The sequence below is a fragment of the Miniopterus schreibersii genome, assembly GCF_964146895.1.
Source record: "Miniopterus schreibersii genome assembly, chromosome: 15".
NCBI lineage: Eukaryota > Metazoa > Chordata > Mammalia > Chiroptera > Miniopteridae > Miniopterus > Miniopterus schreibersii.
Window position 1 is genome coordinate 22,822,590 of NC_138115.1, and position 24,622 is coordinate 22,847,211.

The following is a 24,622-nucleotide window of genomic DNA, read 5'->3' on the forward strand; positions in this document are numbered from 1 at the left end:
AGGTGATGGTTGCAAAACTTGGTAAATTTACTAAAATTCATTGAATTGTATACTTGAAATGAACTTTATGGTATGTAAAGTATACCTCAATAAAGTTATAAAATGCTGTTTATAAAGCTTCTTTTCTAGGACTTCTTAAGAACATATATCTATAGATATCCCTCCCACATAATAAGGAGACCCAGTTGAAAAAATACTTGCGAGAGCATCCAGTAATTAGGATATCATGGATTCTAGCTTTAACTTTGTTATTAACTCTATGTTATTTTGGACAAGGGCTCTGGCAAGTCACATAATCTCTTTGTGCCTTGATTTCCTCATCTGTAAATGAAGAGGGGGTTAGATTAAATGTTCTCTGAGACTTCGTACAGATATGACAATCTCATCTTCACATTTCTGTGAATACCATACCCTCTCTCGGTGCCCCATTTATCCGCCACTCCAAATGCTCTTTTCAAAGCCCCTTGAATCAATTTGCGACATTGCTTGTCTCATTAACTCTGGGCCACTAAAACTTTCTGACCTTAATGCATAGGTTATTTTAGGTACACAGTTCCCAAAATGTTTATCCGACAGTTCCATAGGGGACTAAATGCCATATCATTCATTAATCTCCCAGAGGCTATGTTCTCATCCTCTGTAACTCTCTTATGGAAGCTCTCCCCAGATAACAATACACTTCCCCTTCAGGCAGTACATGAAAGGAACAATGGAAGATACAATGGAATCCTATAAAATTACACAGAATGAGAACCTGGCCCATTGTTTTCTCCTGCTGCCTAGGGAAGAAGTTGTATTCTTTGGATCCCCATAAAGACTTTGGCTTGTCCACCTCCTCAGATTCCCAAGTAACAATTAGGCAATCTGGCCTTCTTCCTACCTCTCATTTCAATGTGTAGGAAGGATACTTGTCAACTTGCCCAGAATGACTTTAGGCATTCTGAGCTTTTCATCTGACTGTGTGCAATAGATAAATAAAAACACAAGTAGAAGGAGGACTTACTTAAGACTCAATTTTATTTGTATTTTTACTGGGTGGGGGTGTGGGGGTGTGTGCATACTTTAGAAGTGAAAAAGTTATTTCTTGTCTATCTTCATGTTTTAGTCTTCCCCTCTTTCCTTTGTGTTCAATAAGATGTTTCTGAGTGTTTAAAATGAAAAGTTTATTAAAATGGAGCTCATGTTTATAAATATAAAAATATAACATCTTACTTCCTAGAGCTTGGTATACCTGAAGAAAAGTACCCCTGGACAGTAAGGAAACTAGGTGGTTGGAATGTGGTTTAATTAGCCCACAAGTCTAGCAGGAATCTTAGACTGTCTTCCTAAAACTATGCTGACACACAACATAATTTGGAAGAACCAGTTAAGTTTGTATTCTACTTATCCCTTATAATTAAGGAATAACCACTTCTAAAACTGAAAATTCTTGTTAATAGAAATTGTTAGGTAAGCATTAGTTATATTATTAGGAGTTGACAAGTGGTTTTGAATATACAATAAAAAGAAAAAAGATTAGATACCTGAAGAACCAGGGGATGGGTATCCTGGTTGTAACTGTCATAGGACCAAGGATAACAAGAAAAGTGAAATTAAAATAAATTTTCTTAAAAATAACTGAAAAAAAGGTATGTGTTTTATGATATGACCATAAACAAGAGAAACAGATATGCCTAACCAAAAAAGTTTGGTATTGAAGATATCAACCTTTTTAATAACAGAGAACAAATTAAACATTTATTCTTCATTCTCAGAAGGAACTGTATTTCAGGGAATTCACCAAGCTTTAATACCCAAAGGAAAGCCCTACGTTATAGAAAAATGCCAGTTTATAAATGTTGGAAGAGTGGTAGAATTAGAAAATTTCATTTCATATACTCAAAGTATTGGATTCAGGAAAAGATTATTAAGTGTATTAAAATCTTTAAGTGAGTGATTGGTGAAATTAAACATCCTTATAACGCCAAAGTAACAGCACACAGATTACTTAATAGTTGCAAAGAGAAAAAAATAACTGCAGTGGAGAGATCAGACTATCATTGCTCTAAATTAGTGAATGATCTTAGCATCACTAATGCTCATTCACATACTGTGTCTCTGATGTGATGGTATAGGAAATATAGAACATTACCTGTGTTACATTCAAGTAAAAAATGTTTAACAAACAAAATAGAAACAGACTCAATGGAGAACAGATTGAAAGCTGTCAGAGGAGAGGGTGGTTTCAGGGTTGGGTAAAAAAGGTAAAGGGATTAAGCTAAACAACAACAACTCATAGACACAACTGAATCGTGATTACCAGAGGGAAAAAGGAGTGGGGAGAGGTAGAAGAGGGTATAAGGGACATGAATGGAGATGGAAGGAGACTTGACTTGGGGTGGTGAATACACAATATACAGATAATGTATTATAAAATTGTGTATCTGAAACCTATATAATTTTATTAACCAATGTCACCCCAATAAATTCAATAAAAAGTAAAAATAAGTAATTCCTGAAAAAAAAAGTTTAACTTTAATCCATAAATCCTTAGATATAATGTCCAGTTTATAGGAAACAGAGATTGAGGAGCAAGCTAAGTGATACCAGGAGAAAACAATCAGTCAAATCCAGAGGGTCAGACATTCTACATGATAACTGGCCTAATCTCTTTCGTCAGTGGCCTTAAAAATCAGGGAAGCCCAGGGTTTGGGAGGATGTCTGTGTTAAATTTAAAAAGATTTTGGGACATATAACCAAATGCATTTCATCATCCTGGATTAGATTCTGGTTTGGAACATACCAGCTACAAAGAACATTTTGGGTCAACTGGGGAAATTTGACTATGGACTGGCTGTTGTTTGAAATGAAAATATACAAAAAATGGAAAATGGAAACTGATTTTTTTAAAAAGCAAGTTACCACCAGTAAGGACCATTATTTCATTTGTATTATTAAACAATCCAAATACTGTATGTATATGCATGTATGTATATACTTTGTATATGTATATACTAATGATCATATATATGCCCAGCTAGATAAAGATCCAGTTAGATAAAGACTAAGTTCAACGTTAGTAATCTCTGAATATAGAAATATAATGATTTTATTTTTACCAGTCTATATATTTTTTAATTTTCAACAATGAACATAGATTGATTCTGTAGTAACAAAAGGTTATTTTAAAAAATATATAGAAAAGTAGCAGTGTATTCTGTCCACTAAGGAAAATAAAAATGTTTCCTTTGTGGGTTGGAGGTGCAAACACTAGAAAACACTTCAGTGTCTTTCAAAAAACATCTGGTAATGGTTTTGGCTGTAAAACTTTGTCTGTCTTTAGTCAATATGGTATAGAGTCAAACAGACCTGTGTTTGAATTCAAACTCTGTCACAAGAGTTTTTACTTTGGGAATATCACTCTATCCCTCAAAGCCTCTGTTTTTTCATCTAAATGAGTAGTTGTGAGAATTAAAGATATTTAAGTAAATCAGTGCCTGGAACAGAGTAGGATCTCAAAATTATAATATTATGAATTCTTATCAACAAAAATTTAAATCTTACACATGACAACTTAATAAAATAATAAAAAGAGCAGTCATCAACTAACACCTCTATTACTCTTAAATATGTTTCATGAATATAAATGTTTCATGAAGAAATGGTATACAAGTAGAGTTTGAAATCTCCAAAACAACTATGAACTTAATTTAATTATTTTCATAAGAGCAAGGAACCATGTCAATAAAAAAGACAACTATTTGTATGAGAAGAACTCCAGAATACTGGGATGACTCATGAAGAATCTATGAATGAGGCAAAAGGACATTTGTCAGCAAAATGAATTCCTGAATTGATTGTTCAGATATTATCAAATTTTAAATGCTAAGTTGTTACTGAGAACTCTCATTGTAGAAAGCGCTGTCTCTAAACTCTGTGATGAACTCTGGCATTCTCATGGATGATTCATCCACATTAAGTGAATCATATAGTACAAATACTTTCATGCTGAGAATTCTAACATGAGGCATTAAGAATAATTGATCAGAACAATGTATTTGAACATTTTATTGCATCATTTTAATGAGGTAGAGCACGGTTTGGAGCTTTGGACTGGGAATGAAGAAACATGATTTCTAGCTCAAAGTCTGCTACTAATTATCTGGGTAATACCTTGAGCAAATCATTTCATTTCTCTGGAACCCATTTTCCTTATATGAAACATTAAGAGTTTGAATGTGTTTATCTCTCTAGTATTATGTTTTGTGAGTCTATGATCTCAGTCACAAAATAAATTGCTTATTTTACATAAACTAAAACTGCTTGTAACTCTGTGGTTCTGAGCTTGCTTTAGGATCTTTGTGGATTCCTAGTGTGGTTCACCAGTAATACAACATGTTACGTAGGGAATCCTCCATATAATTGATCTCGAAAAATTAATTGATAAAATCTGAACAATGAAGAAGATATATGTTTTAGAGGTTTAGAATTTAGTATTAGAATTTCCCACAACATAAATATGGGCCAGTTGATAATATAGCCCATGGTATTTCATTATGCTAGAAACCAAATTACTGGAAAGTTTAAGATATTGCATGCAAAGACAAGTTTACATAGTTTAGGTGGGACGTCTTTGGTTCAAGAGTACGATAATTTGAAAAGTGTTTATTTGATCCCTAGAAAGTGGTTAGACAGGTTAGGCTCTTTTTCAGGTATTATAGGCAAGTTAACTTTTAAAGGGAGGTGGGGAAAGGAAGTTTTCAGTTGGTTTTTCTCTTTGAAACTTTTTTTAATTAAAAATTTTTAATGTTGACATTATTGTAGTGTCCCCTTTTTTCCCCTTTGGCCACCGTGACCTCCCCCTCCCTTGTCCTTCACCAAACTATTGTCCGTGTCTATGGGATATGCATATATGTTCTTCAGCTAATCCCTTCACCTTCTTTATCCAGTCACCCCCACAGGCCAGTCTGTTCCATAAATCTATGCTTTCCATTCCATTTTGTTCATCAATTTATTTTGTTCTTTAGATTCCACATATTAGTGACATCATATGGTATTTGTCTTTCTCCAATTGGCTTCTTTTGCTTAGCATAGTATTCTTCAGGTCCATCCATGCTGTTACAGTGAATAAAAGTTCTTTCTTTTTTACAACTGCATAGTATTCCATGGTGTAAATGTATCACAGCTTTTTTATCCACTCATCTGCTGATGAGCACTTGAGCTGTTTCCAGATCTTGGCTATTGTAAATAATGCTGCTACAAACATTGGGATGCATATATTCTTTCTGGTTGGTGTTTTGGAATTCTTAGGATATACTCTCAGGAGTGGGATGGAACTGGGTCAAAGGCAGTTCCATTTTTAATTTTTGGAGGAAACTCCATACTGTTTTCCACAGTGGCTGCCCCAGTCTGCATTCCCACCAACAGTGTTACTAGGGTTCCCTTTTCTCTACATCCTCACCAGCACTTGTTGTTTGTTGACTGATTGATAGTAGACATTCTGACTACCGTGGGGTGATACCTCATTGTAGTTTTAACTTGCATCTCTTTGATGATTAGTGACCTTCAGCATTTCTTCATATGTCTGTTGGCCATCTGTTTGTCCTCTTTGGGTAAGTGTCTTTTCAGGTCCTTTGCCCATTTTTAAATTGGATTGTTTGTCTTCGTGGTGTTGAGTTGTGTAAGTTCTTTATATATTTTGAAAATTAACCTCATCAGATGCATCATTAGTGAATATGTTCTCCCATACATTGGGTTCTCTTTTCATTTTGTTGATGGTTTCTTTTGCTGTGCAGAAGCTTTTTAGCTTGATGTAGTCCCATTTGTTTATCTTTTCATGGGTTTCCCTTGCCCTAGGAGACATACCAGCAAAAATACTGCTACATGAGATGTCTGAGATTTTACTGCCTATGTTTTCTTCTAGGATTTTTATATGGTTTTGCAACTTATATTTAAGTCTTTTATCCATTTGGAGTTTATTCTTGTGTATGGTGTAAGTTGGTGGTCTAGTTTCATTTTTTTGCATGTGCCTGTCCAATGTTCCCAACACCATTTATTGAAGAGACTGTCTACTCCATTGTATGCTTTTGCCTCCTTTGTCAAGTATTAATTGATCATAGAGGCATGGGTTGATTTCTGGGGTCTCTGTTCAGTTCCATTGGTCTATATGCCTGTTCTTATGCCAGTACCAGCCTGTTTAAATTACAATGGCCTTGTAGCATAGTTTGATATCCAGTATTGTGATACCTCCAACTTTGTTCAAATGTAACCAAGGAGATAAAAGACCTGTACTCGGAGAACTGTGACATTGAAGAAAGAAATTAAGGGTACAAATAAGTGGAAGTATATACCATGTTCATGGATTAGTAGAATTAACATCATTAAAATGTCCATACTACCTAAAGCAATCTAGAGATTCAATGTAATTCCTATTAAAATACCAATGGCATATTTCACAGAACTAGAAAAAATATTCCAAAATTTATATGAAACCAAAAAAGTCCCCTAGTAGTCTCTTTGAGACTTTTACAGTTGGGCTTTTTTTTTTCCAGATAAAAGTGCCTTTCATTCTGTCACCTAATTAGCAGTCAGATATGAAAAGGAAAGAGTAACCCAGGATTTGAATGTGAATAAGAATACAATATACAGAATTTCCATTACACTCTAAGTAAACTAATTACAGGCATACTATTGAGTTTCTCAACATCAGAAACCATAAGTACCTTAAGGATTATTTTCTGTTTTGCAGAAAAGCCTTCTTCTCATCCTAAAGATGAGAAACGTGAACCCAAAGAGTTGCCACAAGTCTATGGCGGAACACAGATAGGAACCTAAAACCTAGACTTTCTGGCTCCAATGTCGGTGTGCTTTTCCATATACTACACTGCTTCAGCATCTAGAAAACTTTTTTAAACATAAATATACATCTACTAGAGCTATTGGCTACAAGTTAACATCATTTCATTGAGTTGTTTTTTTTAAATCAAAATGGCATATTAGTTTAAAATATTAATCTTGTATAGACAATATGTTACTTTTTGAAAATCTGAACCAAATGATAGTTTTTGATTAAAGAAGGTTGGATTTTGCCTTTTAAAAGAAAATGACATGTATTCAAAGGCAGCCTTCCTTTGTCTCTTCCTATGGGAATACCCAGCTTGCTGTGATGGTCGTGATGGATTTACATCTGGGATACACGATATTATTTGTTCTTCTAAAAGGCATTTGTCCCATTGGAACATTATTTCTTCCATGATGTGTCTCCTGTGACTATGAGGAAACCTTGAATTGATGCAACCACCACTAAAAGATGAAGTTCTGAGCCAACTTTAATTGCACTAGAAAAAAGCAGTCCTGGGTAGAGGGGAAAGTGAGCTTTAGGTAGTCATTCTGGTTGTTAGCAATTAACTGGCTTCCTTTAGAGTACCATCAGAAAATTTAAGTCTTGTTGAAACAAAAAGAAAATTGATGCTGTGGTTAGTTTGTTAGGTCTCTAAACTCCTCCTTGAATTATACATGTGAGACATATGTGGCAAGTAGCTGTTCTTTCATCATTCTCATCACCAACAAAAACAATAAACCTGTTTTATGCCAACTAGGGACACTGTGCTAGGCTCTTTGGATATAAAGAGGTATTAGAAATTGTCCTGTCAATTTAAGTGTTCTTAGCACTTATAACATGAAATGCAACTTTTAAAATGAGGTTATAGCAAAAGAAAAAAATATACACACTATTCTATATCAATACTAATATAGCTTATTTTACGTAAAAGAAAAACAGTTTTAAAAATTTGAATTCAATCTAGAGAATGAAATCCGGATTTAATCTTTAGCCAAAGAGAGCAATGTTTCAAGAGTAATGCAACACACAAAAAAATATTTAATATTGTATTTCCTGGGGAATTCTATGTAAATCATTCTAAACACTGAGTAATGCTTTAAAAACTTTATACCAATATAATACTATGATTTTATTGACTATAGATTTTTAGATCTCTTTTTGTTATGAATCATTCACAGCTGTTATTAATCTAGTTCAGTGATTTTCAACCGGTGTGCCACAAGAATTTTTAAAACTTGCAATACCCTGACTATTTAGTCAGGGGTACTGACTTCTTTTCCCTTAGATTGTCAAATGAAAAAATGACATGTCAACAGCCAACACAACAATAGCTGCCTGGTGTGAATGAATGAAAATTATACCTACTTTTCTTTGTCGTATTGGCAAAAAGTGTGTTTTTTGGTGTGCCACAGAATTTTAGTAATTAGTTCATGTGTGCCATGAGATGAAAAAGGTTGAAATCACTGGTCTAGTTGCCTTCTCCTGGATCTACTAAAATTTTGGTAGTTTTTTGGCTGAGTAATGTTCAGATTCTTTTGGCCAAAGATAGGTTCCATAAAGTAATACTGAAGATTAAATATTGAAGAGTAGCCTTCTCAAATATCAAACTGACCATTGTTTTCAGCTGTCATAAACTGTGATAGAGATAAATAAGCTTTTCATCCTTCTCATATAATCATTCCTAATTAGCCCTATTTCTCTTGCTGAGACTGTGTACTGTACCCACAACCACATCCATTCTCCAACTCCAAGGGGAAATGAACTTCTTCTCGACCTCTACATTGCACAAAGCCCTACATCCCTTAATAGAAGAAATTGAGTTAGTTTTAGTGGGTAGTACATGAGGAAGGTAGTCTTATACCACTCCCCACTCTGTAAAATTACCAAAGACTATCCTTTAAGAGCTTTCCATAGAGTAAAAAGCAATAGATCTCTGTATAGAGGTATTTTTCAGATGCAAAGTGCTGATAACCAATTGATATATAAAGCATCTAGACACTGTCTAAAGCTCTGAGACAACTCACCAGCATGCTCTTTATGGATCTTATTATTATAATCTTCAGATTTTGATATAATAAAGTGTAGGACACTGAGGAACCTTAGGCTGTGAAGATAGAGATATTCACAAGTATGTCAAAACTTTCATATGTTTTCTGGTGATCATATATTATCCATTGATGATAACAACTTTAATTAAGCAAATGTATTATTTCTGATATCAATGCATGCTAATCGACCTTCAAAGTTAAGTAAGCTAAAAGATCACTCTTTTAGGTACATTTGGATAATTTTGATTAATATAGTTAAATTTGAATTCATTAAGGGTAGAAACCTTGGCTCATTAATGTATTTATCCCCTATGCCTATAATAATACCTGGCACTCAGTAGAATAATACCTGGGTACATGGATAGCTGTAAATTAAAATATGTCTTTTCAGTATCTAAGGACAAAACAGATGCCTAATTAGATTCAAATGAGATAGGCTTAACTTATTTTGTTCATTTTAATGTTTATGTGAACAAGCTATTTCTTAAGTAACCTAGCTCTATAGTATGATAGGACAAAATATTATCACTAACGTAAAATATGATTAAACAATCCACACTGTATAAGTATTTTTAGTAACTTGAGATGCTTATATTGCTTGATTTGTATATGCTGTCAAAAGTTTAAACATTTATTAAGCCTGCTATGTGGCAGGCTCTATATTTATCAAAATTGTAATTTTTGTTTATTGACTATTTTTTAGTTACACAAGAACACATCTTGTTCATCAGGCCAACATCTAGTTCAATGCCTGCCAGTGTATTGTGATATACTCTCAGTAAATATTTGTTGAAAAAATAAATGTATGAAACAATGAATAGGACAGGTTTTTGCTTTCAAGTGATGTAGTCTGGGGGAAAAGGGATGACAATGTGGTAAGTGCTGTCTGAGAAGAAAAAAGAGAGAACAGAAGTAACAGTAGGTGAAGAGTCCCGGAATCAGCCCCTTTGATGGTAGTTAGAAAGAATGGATCTGTGTATTGCAAAATTGTAGAGACTGTTACAGAACTTGAGAACCAAGTAATACTGTTAGCCTCAGAAACAAAACTAGAATCTTCAGATAGAATTATGTAGCGTGAATGAGCTACATTATAACTGAGCAGATGTGGGAATAAGAGGAAGGGCAGGGAGAGACTCCTCAAACACCCCACCCCCACTCCCAGTATCGATAGGTATTGAAAAATGAGTAACACAGTTAGTTATTCATTGATATTCCTTGAAAGAGTTAACATATTTTTCCCTTAACTCCCCTAATACTCTATCCCCATGATGCCCGGTTTATTAAAAGAGGTGATTTAGACACTTCTAAGAGAAGAAGTTGGTGAAGGCCAATAGTAGACTGGCCTGAGAGTTAGAGGCCTAAAAACCTAGATTCCAGTTCCAGCCCGGCCACGACCTCACTGTTTAACCTGGAGAATTTACTTTCATGTGGGGGCCTCATTTTCTCATCTTATTAATAAAATGTTTGACTCTAAAGAGTTTCTCTCACTCTAAAATGGTATCATTCTGCTAATTTTATCATCTTTATAATCTGGCATAATCTTAAGAACATTTTAATAAACATGTCCATTTTTTAAAAATTGGAGGGACTTTGGAACCTGAGGGCAGGAATGAGGTGATGACCTGGAATCGGGTGAGACACCGCCTCTTAATAGGAATAAGACTAAACACATCTTGGGACATTGAGTAGGAATATCTGTAGGCAGAATGGGGTTTAAATTTTTGTTCAGTTTTATTAACAAGAAGAAAAGTGGTCTTGATTTTAATCATTTATTTTGATCTATCATAAAGTCAACCAAGAATCTTAGATTTAATTACACCTTTAAATACTATATCATTGTGTCTGTAAGTAAATTTCCCAGCATTGAGAGGGAAGGAGAAACTCCTTTATTGAGAATTCAAATGGAATATAGTTCTATACAACTACACAATTTGTTCTACACAACTATAATTACCTCAGTCATTTGGACTTTTAACTTGATTTACTTTATAAAGGTTTTGGGGGCTTAAAATAATGATGTAATTGCCCAACTATCCATTCTATTCTATGCTGTTGAGATCCACTAAGGGTTTCCCCACCAAGCCATTGCTCATGATTGATGGGACAACTTTTGCTAGTCCCCTTGCAAGACAACTAGTTACTCAATGTAGATTAATCAGATATATACTTACTCGGGGAATATCGGGGTAAGTGTAATTCAGAGAATTATTCCCATCTGATATATTGCCTCTATGTGGGGCATCTTTTTAAATCCGCAAGTCACTGCAATTCTATTAGGCCACTTATGTGACAAGAGGAGACCAGCTCCCACATTGAATTTTGGCACAGCTAGTGTTTCTCCTTGCCAAAAAGGGCAAAGGCCTTGAGCAAGAAGCCAGCTTTTTCCTGATTACAAAACTGACCGCATTCCTCGCCAACCTATCGGTGTAAGTCTATTTTTTTCCTGGTAATGCATTATTCTTCTCAGAGAGAACTCCACGTTTTTCATTATGACGTGACATTTGTCTTTTAAACATCACCTGATGTAACCTTGCTACATTGCTATTGATGGGTAAACTTAATAATCAAGTTTTTAACAAGAAAACCCTGATATAAAAAATCTAAACCTAAGAGGCCCTACCTTCATTCTCTTAACTACTTAATTTTATAGAATTTGGATAGCAGTGGCTATCATTTGGGGCTTTGTAAAGTAGCAGAATAAATACATTAGCATACTACATTTCAGTAGAATGCTGATAGCAAATTTTAAAATATGAATACATGTTTGAATTCAAAATATTTTTTGGATGATATGATTAGAATTCAACCAGGAGTAGGTAGCGGGAAGAAACTTGGTCCAAGTAAGTTTATCTGGTGTTTCATAACCCAGAGATTTAAAGTTTTCCATTTAAGAAGCAATTGAATGTTGAACAATCTCTTTGCTCTGATAGTTCTAAATACTGTACAGCTCGCGCCCCTCATAAGACACTAAACATGTGGGTCACTGGTGAGACAGTGTGGCAATGTTTTCCTTGTAATGTATCAAGTCTTGCCAAAGCAGTGAACAAAATTATGACACAACATTTTGTCACAGCTGGCTCTCTAACAGAAGAGTGCCAGCCAACTCAGGCCTGGTTCTTGGTGTGTCTATTCCCACCTCTCCCAAACATTTGGAAACCGATGTCTTAACTCGTTAGCGTGTTCACAAGTTCTACTACCGCAAGTCTTTTTCTTTTAATGGATTGGTCTTTTGCAAGAAATAGACAAAATATCAGTGTGAATTACAATAATTCCTGTTCCATGCCGTTATGGGTGAAACTCTGGGAGAGTCTCTTATTGACCCAGAAAGTGATTCCTTTGCTGATACACTGTCTGCAAGCACTTCACAAGGTAAAGTCCGTTCCAGATATGGCTGTTGGGGTACTTTGGGCATTTATAGAAGGTTAAAATTGCTCTTGTAGTTTGTTTTCTAAGTTACATTCATTATAATACTGTTATGTGTATAGTCCAGTATTTTAATGCTTAGTTTGCTGCTATAGTGCTTGCTTATAAGCATATTCAGAACTTTACAAAGAAACCTAAACTAATCCATATTTTATCTCTATGCATGGCTCCCATTTCTTGAATTTTTTAGCATAAAGGTAGATTTCTATAAAAAGACCTATTCATTTATATTTCCTGGATTTATATATGTTTGCCAAAAATACTTAAGGTCTTTTTAGAGTACCTGAAGAGTCACTTTTTCCCCTTTTACTCTTATATGTTAGATATTTCTCACAGCATTTTTTTATTCCTCTTACAGCATTTTTATTCCTCTTAAAGCCCTCTCAGCATGTTTTTGTTCCACTTTGAAAGCTAGATATTTGTGTGTACATTTTAATCTCTCCCAAAGAATTGTAAGTTTTCAGAGTGTAGGACCAAGTTAAATACTTCTTTATATTTCTTAGGATACCTAGTATAGAACCTAAAGCATTGTAGAATAGATTGTGGGGACCTTGGAGAATGTCTATTCTAAGCATCTCATTTTACACATAAAGAAAATAAGCTCTCTAAATGCATACTGCATGCTAAATAAATGACTAATTATTTTACTCATACATATGATTCAGATATCTCATTTTTCAACATTTCTTTCTTGGCCACTGCAAAGTGTAAGTTCTACCCCCCCTTTTTTTTTTTTACCCTTTTTCCCCTGTTTTAATATTTTTTTTTCAATTACAGTTGGCATTCAATATTATATTAGTTTTAGGTATACAGCACAGAATTCTTCCTTTCTATAGCTCCTTCTACTGGAGTTTCTTAGCACAGCTTCTTCTGTTTTGTATTTATTTCTATACTTCTGTTTGCTTTATTTTTTTCTTCTGGGTGCTGAAGATTGTGTTAACTCGTGTGATTTGTGTTTTACAATATAAGTGCTAAAATATTAATATTAAATCACTTAATTCTTGAAATTATGGCTTTACATTTTAACATTTTAGTTTTTCTGGAAGCCTGAAGTTTAAACGTATTAATTGCAATTTTTAAAAACATCATGCTTTTTAAAAAACAATTTGAAATACTTCCTGAAATACTATTGCATTTTATTATGATGATTTGATGCAATGTATATTTCTGTCATCTGAGCCTCTTAAAAAGAAGGTTAGTTTCATTACATGATATAAAAGTGTGCTATTCTATTTTTCTGCAAGCCATAAAAAGTATTGCTGTCTTTTTCCAGTTATTGATTTAGTTGGTATCAGGGCAGAATGTCCTCGCTCTACTGTGAAATAATTTGATAGTTGTCTGTTTGAAATGAATATGTCCACAGTGCAGTGCAACAAATACTTTAGCTTAACTGGGGGACAAGTACTGCTTATGGTAGGAATAGTTGTGTGATTCAAGTTAGTTTTCATTCTATACTAATCTTTTTATTTTTGTGCCTTGAATTTGCCCTGGATTTAATTTTTTTGAGTCTCAAATCCCCTCTCAGAGAATGACCTCATACTTTTTTTCCTAATTAACATGGTACAGAATAGAATTATTAGCAATTAAGAAATTATATATTGTAGCAATAATTTAACTCTTGTTTTATATGGTCTCTGATTACTTCTTATTCATAAGTGGTGTTTTTCTGTTAAAAGTATGAGGTCCTAACTGTGAAAGAACTGTGGTTAACTTCTATTGTATTTTATAGATAACCACTAAATACTTACTCTGCTTTTGCAAAAACAAACTTGAAAATAAATTGAGAGTATGATCATTATTAGCTATTTGAGTCCAGCAGAGATGAAACACTGTAGAGATTAGATATTTGGCCTAGATACAGTAATTAATGTTGATGTCCCTTCTTCCTCATCATAGACAAAATGGAATTGGGGGTTGTTGCAAGTAGGTGGGTCCTTTTATTAAAGAAAAAGTAGCTCGTTGAGTGTGAATGATCCAGATGTCCAGCTGTATTGGTCATATTCATGAGGTTAAAAAAATTTATGTAGCCATTATACCCAAAGAGGACTTTTCTACTTTTTCCTGGGCTTCATGATCATTGTGACCCACTTTTATCTTACTCCCCTTTCTGTTTTCATCATGAGCTTCTCAAGCAACCCCAAGTAACCCCATGTTGGCTCTGAAATCATTTCCACTAGTAAAATTGGCAAGATTGTAAGGAAGCTTCCACAAACTCAGGCTGAATATGCCTCCTGCTTTCAGTGCCAGACTTAGTCCTGTGTGAATTCTCTAATTTTAAGTTGTTGCACCAGAGCATTGAAAGATGATGGCATGCTTGTCCTCTGGAGCTGATTGAGCAATGGAAATATGCCTTAGAGACATGACAAATGCTGCAATAGATGATTCTTGAAACAAGAGTCTCTCCTGAGATCAGAGTAAGTGATTGATTGCCCTTTTTTTTTTTTAGGGATACTTAAACTGTGTCCATGTGACCCCAGGCAACTGTATATTTGTAATCATTTAGGTAATTGACCAAACTTTTCACCTTTCCAGAAGTTTGAAGGAACTATTGTAGTACCAATCTTGTCTTGACCACATACTTTCTGTGTGAGTTTGAGCAAGTCATTCATCATCTCTGCCCTCCATTTCTGCCTATATTAACAGAAAATACAGGGTTATTGTGAGGATTAAATGACACAATATTTGTGAAAGTACATCTGAAGCCCTATATAGAGCTTTTTGTTTTGGCCTTGTAGTATTAATCACTCATGGACAGAATAGAGACATATAATCTTCCTAAATGCCTAAATTTGAAATATTTTAAGGAATATGGGGGGGTGCAGAATTTTTTATGTACCGAAATAATTCGTAGTTTTGAGCGAGATGAGGGTTCTGCATGACCTCCATGAATGTGTTAATAAGGAAATGATCAAACTTAAATAAAGCATCTTTATGTCTGACTTTTTAAAATGGAGGAATTACCTCCCATTTTCATTAACATTTGTCTATGAAAAGATTGAATTTCCAAAAGTTGAAATCATTTTTGGAGCCTAAATGAGAGTGCTGATTACATGTTTTCTTATCAGAGATACTGAAAAACTGTCTTAGATTATGATATTCTCTATATGATGAAAATTTAGGTTATTGACACAGCCCTGAATTTCAGAATCTAACATGTAATAATAATTCAGGGCCTTTTTCTAGAATTTTACTATTGTCTATATTAATTTTTTTCTTAGTATGGTTCTAGTTTTATCATTTATTTCTGACTTAACTGTTCAAATCTCTTTTCTGATCACCAGGACTTAGTAGATTTGGTAGATTTCTGGACTCTGAGAATCTCCTATGTTTTCAAAAACTGTAATTTCTCTTGTTATTGTCCCTAAATTATGAATTATAGGCAACATTCAAAACAACTGTGATTTATATTATATGCTTACAAGAAAACACAGCACTTAAAAAATTTTTATTTTCCCCTAGAAGCCCTAAAGAATACAATTTGTCTTAAAAGCTACCTGACAGCAATATCCATTTATAAACTGTTAATTGAAGTGCAAAACGTGAGTCAAAGGAAAACAATTTTTATACTCCTGAAAGAGGTTGTCATAGATTCCTGTCTTTGTCAATCTTCTCACTTGTAACTTGAATAAGATCACCTTGAGAAAATTCTAAAATCATCATATTCTTGGTAAGATAACTATTCTTTGCATCAGAGGAAATATGAGCTAAACAAATTTCTTCATTGTATTAGATCAACAAAACTGACACGAAGTTTCTGTTATTTTAGGTTCCTTTGGATACCCTTAAATTTAGGCATTACAGAGTTGTGCAGCAAATGCTTCTTGTCCATCTGCTAGTGTTGAATATTTGTGAAAATATGTGATAGAGAATCTATCACATATATGGACTCATTTGAATGGAACTAAGTTTCTGTAAATCTCTACCAGATTGCCCTTTTTGGAGATACAGTTTTGCACCTGTAACTAATTTAGTGATGCAGGAATTGCACATCTATCTGATAACAGCTGCAGTCCAACTCTGCAACCTCAGAATTTAGATCACGTGCCTGTTTGACTACACAGTTTTTTAGACCCATGTAATTTTTATTTGAATAAGGGATTGGCAACACAAGATTGAAGTTCCCACAGTGATGAATGGTTTGCATTATAAAGTAAACTTAAAACAGTCAACTGTCAGTTGCCTACATATGAATTATCCCTCATTACTTCATGCCAGGATTTCTGTATGGTTTTTTAGCTGACATTGTAAGTAAGAAACTGTCAGCCAGCTGATCCAATTTGCCAGGTAAGTGGTCTTAAAAACCAGTCTTCTAATAATTATTGAGCACCTACTGTAGTGAACATTGTGAAGTCTAAATACCTTCGCCTGGTTTTCAAAGCTCTTTATAATCAAGTTTCACTTCATTTATCTTATTTCTCTACAAACCCCAGAGATTGGTCTGCCTTACTTTAATAGGACTAATCTCATTGACCCAAGAATAAGGCATACTCACTGTGGCCACCAAGCTTATCACATCCTGGGAAGCCCTTCCTAATTCTTCCACCTTTTTAAATCCTCCCTATCCTTCAAGGTCAGGTTCAAGTAGTGTCTATGCCATGAAGCATTCTCTGAATACATTACCATTAACGCTGTTGCTCTCCTCTAAACTGAAAATACGTTCAGAATATGTCTCCTCTCCCCCCACTGCCACCACCCTGATCCAAGCCTGGATTGCTATCCGTCTCTCAACAGGCTTTCCTGCCTCTGCTCTTACTTCCCAATAGCCTGGTCTCAACCCACCATCCAGAGGGATTATTTTTAAAAGTAAGTCAGATCTGTCACTCGGCTCAAAACTCTGCAGTGACTCTCTACTTCAATTATAACAAAAGCCCCAGTCTGCCCCACAGCTCCCACCCCACCCAGTCACTTCTCCATCCCTCGTCTGTCTACCCGCCCTTTACTCACTCTGTTCCCACCACACTGGCCTCCTTGCTGTTCCTTCCAACATTCCACACATGCTCCCTGCCTTTTGCTCCCTCTGGCATCTTAGCTGACTCTCTCAGCGTCTTCTAACCTTCACTCAGATCTTACCTTCTAGGGAGGACTGCCTCGGCCCACCTGTTGAGTCATCTGTCCTCCCCACTGCTCTTCCCCTCCCCCTGCTCTACACTTTCTTATTTCTAAAGCATTCGTCATCTTCTGACATACCATTTTATTTATTTATTGCATTTACTGTTTATTGTCTACTTTATTACACTAGCATATTAACCCCGTAAGGGCAGAGCTCTTTGCCTTCTTTGCTCTCCCACTGTATATACCAAATGCCTAGAATATGCTTTATGAATAGCATGGCTCATTAATACTTGTTGAAATGAAAGAATAAAATTCTCTGACCTCTTTGATCTGTATCACACTACTTATCTCTTAATTGGAGACTACCTGATATTATTTTCTGTCTTATATATTCCCTAGCCCAAATTATATAGTCACTGAGGATAAGCTCCATGTTTTATTCTCCTTTATTTCACAAGTAGCTAACATGGTGATTTTCAACCTCTTTCATCTCATAGCACACATAAGCTAATTACTATGTGGCACATCAAAAAATATGCTATATTTTTTGCCTATCTGACCAAAAAATATAGGTATAGTTCTGATAAATTCACACTGGATGGCTATTGCTGTGTTGGCTGTTGTCATTTTTTTATTTGATGATCCAAGGGAAAAGAGGTCGATGCCCCTGACTAAATAGCCAGGTATTGCATGTTTTAAAAGTTTTTGCGGCACACCAGTTGAAAATCGCTAATCTAACACATAATTGGTATCTAATAAGTTCTTGTTGACTTACTAATATCAGGCTGATCTCCTGCTTTACCTTGGCAGCTTCTGAGGTCAAGCACTGGAATGTATTTAGTAAGTACAAACAAAAGTTTAGTGTACACTAAATACTATTCTAAAACCAATACTAATATAAACAAACCAACAATATTATATATGCTAAAAACAGGTACAAATATATCTTGAGTTGCCTATTGCTTACAGTTATTTGCACCATGCCCCTTCATTGGTTTGAATATCATTAGTTGAGTATTTTTGAATATTAATTTGAATATCATAACTTTGTGAATTGTCCAAATGCCTGGCTTCTTCTTTCTTCTGCAAAGCTGCCTACTTTTGATACTTCCAATATTCGTTTGAACTTTCAAGAGACTAATTTGTGAACAGTGCTAAGAAAAGTAACTTATTTGACTATGTAACTAATATCCAACTTAGAGCAATACCTGGTATATATTAGGTGCCCAAAAAATGTTTTGTCTTCACGCCCTTAAAATGTAAGTTATCACTTTGGGATAATACAGAACTTTATTACTCATGCTGTCAAAAGTTTTCTATTACTATGGTTAAGTCAGACCTTTCTTACCCTCTTATAATCTTTTCCTTAGCATTTTTCAAAACATTTGAATATTATCTGATAGATACATATTATTAATCATAGTTCCAGAAGAATGAAAGTTGTAATTTCTTATTTTTGCAAAGAACTAAAGGCAAAACTTAGTAATAGAACAAGAGTTCTAGTATTCTTCACATGTTCCAGGCATGTGAACACTATGGCTCCCCTTGCTTCTTTTAGTTAAGTCACTTCTTTGGGAAAAGTAAAATATTTATTGTTCTTATGTTTTTGCTTTGCATTAGCAATTAAATATTTTTAATGTAAAATCATTGGATATTATTTTACTACTGTCTTATATTTTACCTAAAACTCTGCCTATATTTTAGTTTTTTAAATTGTAGACCTGTTATATAGATATCTGGGCAAGTTTGCTTAGTTCACTAAAACATGATGCTAATAAGAACCAAAAGTGTGAGCTTGATGTAAGTGTGGCCAGAGTTACATAGAAATCATTGCCATTGATACAATCCACATCTCTCGCAATTACAAGATACAAACAGTTGAACCAAGAGAAACCAATTCAATTTGCAAGTGTATGTCCTATATAAAATCTAATCATCTTTGATATTATGTTCACGTAGTTATCATTTAAGCAAACTCAGATAATATAAGGGGCATGCTGGATTATAGAGACAAGTATATTTTCCTTATAATATCGTTATCAATAATAATCTAAATCCTAATCATCCCACTGGGCCCTCATAATTCAAAAGCCATCTCTACAGTTATTCTTGGTTATTTCAGAACATGTTAGTCTCTTTCTCCTCCCCGTTTCTAGAGCACTTACTGTTTCTATCACTGGTTTGATCTCCATACTTTCTTCTGTTATTAAACACCTTTCACCTTGGTAACTTCTAAAAATCAAGAACTACATTATAATGTATTACTTGTGAGGCCTGAAAAATACCTTGAACATAGTATTAGATAATTGGTTATCTTGATTTGAGATGGTTTTGATTTTATATTACTGAGTGAACATATACTGAGATTAAGATATTGAGAAATAAAAATGCCAAAGAAAGTGAAACAGGGAAAGCTTTTTGGAAGAGAAACATCATAATAAAATATAATGATAATTCTTCTAAGAAGCAAGGTTTATAAAATAGATTGTTGATACAAAGAAGAGTTAAATAATTAGCATAAAATTGGTAGCTTGGATTTACCTATTTCACTTAAATGGAATGTCTCAAAGTATAACTCAACTGATCCAAATATATTGACCTCCCAAACACAGGACTCCTGATGTAGGCATTCGTTGTTGTTTTTTATAAGAGTAACTTTTTTTTTTAAAAAAATGTCTTTATTGATTTCAAAGAGAGGAAGTGAGAGGGAGAGAGAGATAGAAGCATCAGTGATGAGAGAGTCATTGATCCGCTGCCTCCTGCACCCCCCTACTAGGGGTCGAGCCCACAACCCAGGCATGTGCCCTGACTGGGAATCGAACCTCGATCTCCTGGATCCTAGGTCGATGCTCAACCACTGAGCCAAGCCAACTGGGCAGGCATTAGTATTTGGAAAAAGATCTCCTGCATTGTTAAAAAAAAAAAATACAAAAAAATACAGGATATTTGTAAAAAGAATAGGTCTTACATATAAGCCAAACATATCTAAAGCAGAAACAACTTTTAATACTCACTCCTTGGGATAAAATGTGTACCCTTTGAATTTTTACCTGCCCTGTATATACTGACTTGAGGACCTTGGTTAAATATGTATTTAGCCTTTATTGTACAGTGGCACCTCGGTTTTCAAATGTCTCCATTGGCGACCATTTCGGTTTAAGAATGCCGTAAACCCAGAAGGAAATGCTTCGGTTTTCGAACACACCTCGGAAGTCGAACATGCCACACGGCATCTGCTGAGCGCAAGATCCCGAGGCCTAGCTGTCGGCTGTTGATCCCTCGGTTTTCGAACGTTTCAGAACCTGAACGGTCTTCCGGAACGGATTATATTTGAAAACTGAAGTACCACTGTACCAGGAAGCCAGTTAGAAAAATAGGTAGTTTATTAATAGTAATGTTAATATTGTTTTATAACTTCTGAATAGGAAAATGTTTAAATGAGTACCCTAGAAATTCTATATCAATCCTTTTAATACAAATTGAAGATTATTTGTTGGCTTATCTAGTTGGTAGTTGGTCTGCATATTTCCTTCTATAAACCCCCCTCCTAGGACCCTTATGGAATATCTCTCTAACCTTTTTATTGAAATATGTTATAATACATAGAGAAAAGTGAAAACATTTTTACAAATGAACATATGTAACAAATGAACATACCTTGTAATTTATGCTCAGATAAAGAAACAACAATATCAGCACTCCAGAAGACCTCTGACTACTCTAATTTCTAACCCATAGATTAGTTTTGCCTGTTTTTGAATTTTATATGAATAGAATCATACATTGTTTACACTTTTGTGTTTGGATTCTTTTGCTTTATATATTTAGGTGTTCCTATTCTGGGTTTATAAATGTTTACAAGGGTTATATCTTCTTGTTGGATTGATTTCTTTATCATTATGTAATGACCTTTTTTGTCTTATTATAGCTTTTATTTTGAAGTCTATTTTTTCTAAATATTGCTACCCCAGCCCTTTTTGTTCTCATTTGCATGAAATATCTTTTTCCACCCATTTACTTTTAGTCCGTGTATGCCTTTCGATCTAAAGTGAGTCTCTTGTAGACAGACTGTGTATGGGTCTTGTTTTCTTACTCAGCTACCCTATGTGTTTCAATTGGAGCATTTAATCCATTTACATTTAAAGTGATTATTTATAGATATGTAGTTATTGACATTTTATTATTCATATTTATGTTATTTTTTTTTTCCTTCTTAAAGAAGTCACTTTAACATTTCTTATAATAGTGGTTTGGTGGTGATGAATTCCTTTTTTTTGCCTGGAAAGCTCTTTATCTCACCTTAATTTTAATTTAATTTTTTTATTTTTTAAAATTTATCTTTATTGTTGAAAGTATTACAGATGTCCTCCTTTTCCCCCCACTGACTCCCTCCACCCCACACCCACTCCCTGTTCCAGACCTACCTCACTATTGTCTGTGTCCATGGGTATGTGTATATACATATAAGTTCTTTGTTTAATCTCTCCCTGCCACCCCAATCCCCCTTCCCTCTGAGATTTGTCAGTCTATTCCATGCTGTTCAGGGGCTGACCCCATGGAGCAGATTTCCCCTAGCAGGGTCTGGTGTGCCACTTGTGAAGCTGATCAGTTTTTCCCTGTATGTCTCTGGAACCCCTGAGCTTGACGAGAGTTGCTCAAGAGTTTTTCTTTTTATTTTTTATTATTTTTCGTCTTTATTGTTGAAAATATTACAGATGTCTCCCTTTTTCCCCATTGACCCCTTCCACCCCACACCCACTCCCCACCCCAGGCCTTCCCCACACTATTGTCTATGTCCATGCATATATGCATATATAATCTTTAGTTAATCTCTCCCTACCCACCCATCCACCCCCACCTTCCCTCTGAGATTAGTCAGTCTGTTCCGTGCTTCTATGTCACTGGATCTATTTTGTTCATCAGTTTATTTTGTTCTTTAGATTCCACATATAAGTGAGATCATGTGATATTTGTCTTTCTCTGCCTGGCTTATTTCACTTAGCATAATATTCTCCAGGTCCTTCCATACTATCCCAAAGGGTACAAGATCCTTCCTCTTTACAGCTGCATAGTATTCTATGGTGTAAATGTACCACAGCTTTTTTATCCACTCATCTGCTGATAGGCACTTGGGCTGTTTCCAGATCTTAGCTATTGTAAATAATGCTGCTGTAAACATAGGGGTGCATATATTCTTTCTGATTAGTGTTTCAGGATTCTTAAGATATATTCCTAGAAGTGGGATCACTGGGTCAAAAGACAGTTCCATTTTTAATTTTTTGAGAAACCTCCGAAACAGCCACTGTTTTCCATAGTGGCTGCACCAGTCTGCATTCTTACCAGCAGTATACCATGGTTCCCACATGGTTGCCAGCACATGTCATTTGTTGATTTGTTGATAGTAGCCATTCTGACAGGTGTGAAGTGATACCTCATTGTGGTTTTAATTTGCATTTCTCTGATGATTAGCAACGTTGAGCATTTTTTCATATGTCTCTTGGTAATCTGTATGTCCTCTTTGCAGAAGTGTCTATTCAGGTCCTTTGCCCATTTTTTAAAAGACTGCAGCACGGGCCCAGTCTGGCTACTGCCCAAAGAGCCTCAGGTGATGCATGAGTTGGGGGAGCAGGGTCTCAAGGAGTCATCAGGGTGGGGCTAGTGGAATTCACCAGGCTAACGTAGATTCAGATTTGGCTGTGGGAGGAGGGCTCAGCACAGGAACAATGGCAGCCTTCCCTCTGGCTCTCACTCTGAAGCCACAACTCAGTTTCTTCCTATATGTTTCTGGTAACCCTGGAGCCACTGTCCCTTCACCAGAGCCCAGACTGAGTGCCTGTGAGTGACAGTTCGTGTGTGGTCTCTTTAAGGGAATGCCTGGATTTTCAGCCGCCTTTCATCTCATCTGGACAGATAGAATCCCCACTGATTTTCACTGCCACATGTTATGTGGGCTCCTCTTCCTGGCACTGGTGTTCTGGGCCAGGGAGTCTGGCATGGGGCTGAGTCCCCTTTCTCTTCAGGGGGGACCTCTGCAGCTGAGATATCCCTCTGGATTCTCAGCCACCACACATGGGTGTGGGGCCAGCCCATTTTGCATCTCTCCCCCTCCTTATCAGCCTCCATGTGACTGCCTCTTTATATCCTTAGTCATAGGACTTCTGTTCAGCTAGTGTCCAGATGGTTAAGCAGGTTGATTGTTCAGTAATTTAGTTGTAATTTTGATGTGGCCATGGCAGGAGGTGACTACAGCATCCATCTACTTTGCCATCTTGACCGGAACCCTTCTTCATTTTAGCCATTCATTTAACCACGTTTCATTTAGACACCACATTACATAGAAATCTTTGCCATTTAAGAAGAAGTATCTTTGCCATCAATACAACATCTCTAGCCAATTACAAGATGCAAACAATTTTGTGTGGTGGTATACTGTAATTTTTCTTTTTCTTTCTCTGATAACTCAAAAGTCAAGTGCTTTTTAAAATATTTATTGTCCATTTTGTCTAACCTGTTTTGTGAAGTGCCCTGTCAGGTTCTTTGCCCACTTTATATGTGGTATGAGTTCTGAAGCATCCTTTGCCAGTTACATGTAACACAGATATTCTCTCCCACTCTTGCTTTTCCATTTACTTAGTAATCAGTTTTTAATCTTAATATAGTCCAATTTATCTAATTTTTCTTTTATGATCAGTGCTTTTTATGTCCTCTTGAAAAAAATCTTTACCTACTCCAAGGTTGATAGTGCTTTCCTAGTTTTTGTTTTAAAAGCTTTTGTTTTTTATATTTCAAATTTAGATCTGCAATCCACATGGAATTAATTTTTTAGTATGGTGTAAGGTAGGGGTTCATTTTTTTAAATATGGATATCCAATTGACCTACGCCATTTATTGACAAGATCATGTTTTCTCCAGTACACCAAAGTGGCATTTTTGTCATAAATCAGGTGCCCATATTCATGTTGGATTGATTCTGGACTTGCTCTTCTATTGCATCGGTCTATTTTTTCTATCTTTGCACAAATGTAATATGTTGCCTTAATTACTGTAGCTTTATTATTGGGTTTAATATGTGGTAGTACAGTCCTCCAGGATTGTTTTTCTCTTTAAGATTGCCTTGGCTGTTCTTGGTCCTTTGAATTTCCATAGAAATTTAGACTCAGCATGTTGATTTTCACACAAAAATGCTAGACTTTTGAATTAAATTTTTCTGAATCTAGAGATAAATGTGGAAAAAATTGACAGCATTATAATATTGAGTCTTCCAATCTGTGAACATGGT

General features: G+C 35.2%; 1 protein-coding gene across 5 annotated transcripts in view; it reads left to right on the forward strand.

Annotated features, from left to right (window-relative positions):
- Positions 1 to 24,622, forward strand: part of PPARG (peroxisome proliferator activated receptor gamma) — a 125,090-nt gene that overhangs the window by 45,051 nt on the left and 55,417 nt on the right. The window contains exon 1 of one of the 5 annotated variants that reach the window (XM_081159067.1): positions 12,141 to 12,237. The exons of the other annotated variants lie outside the window; for them this stretch is intronic. Coding sequence (XP_081015193.1) covers positions 12,156 to 12,237 — 82 coding nt within the window. The 5' untranslated portion in view covers positions 12,141 to 12,155. Of the gene's footprint in view, positions 1 to 12,140; positions 12,238 to 24,622 lie in introns of those variants that run through there. 5 annotated transcript variants of the gene reach the window in all.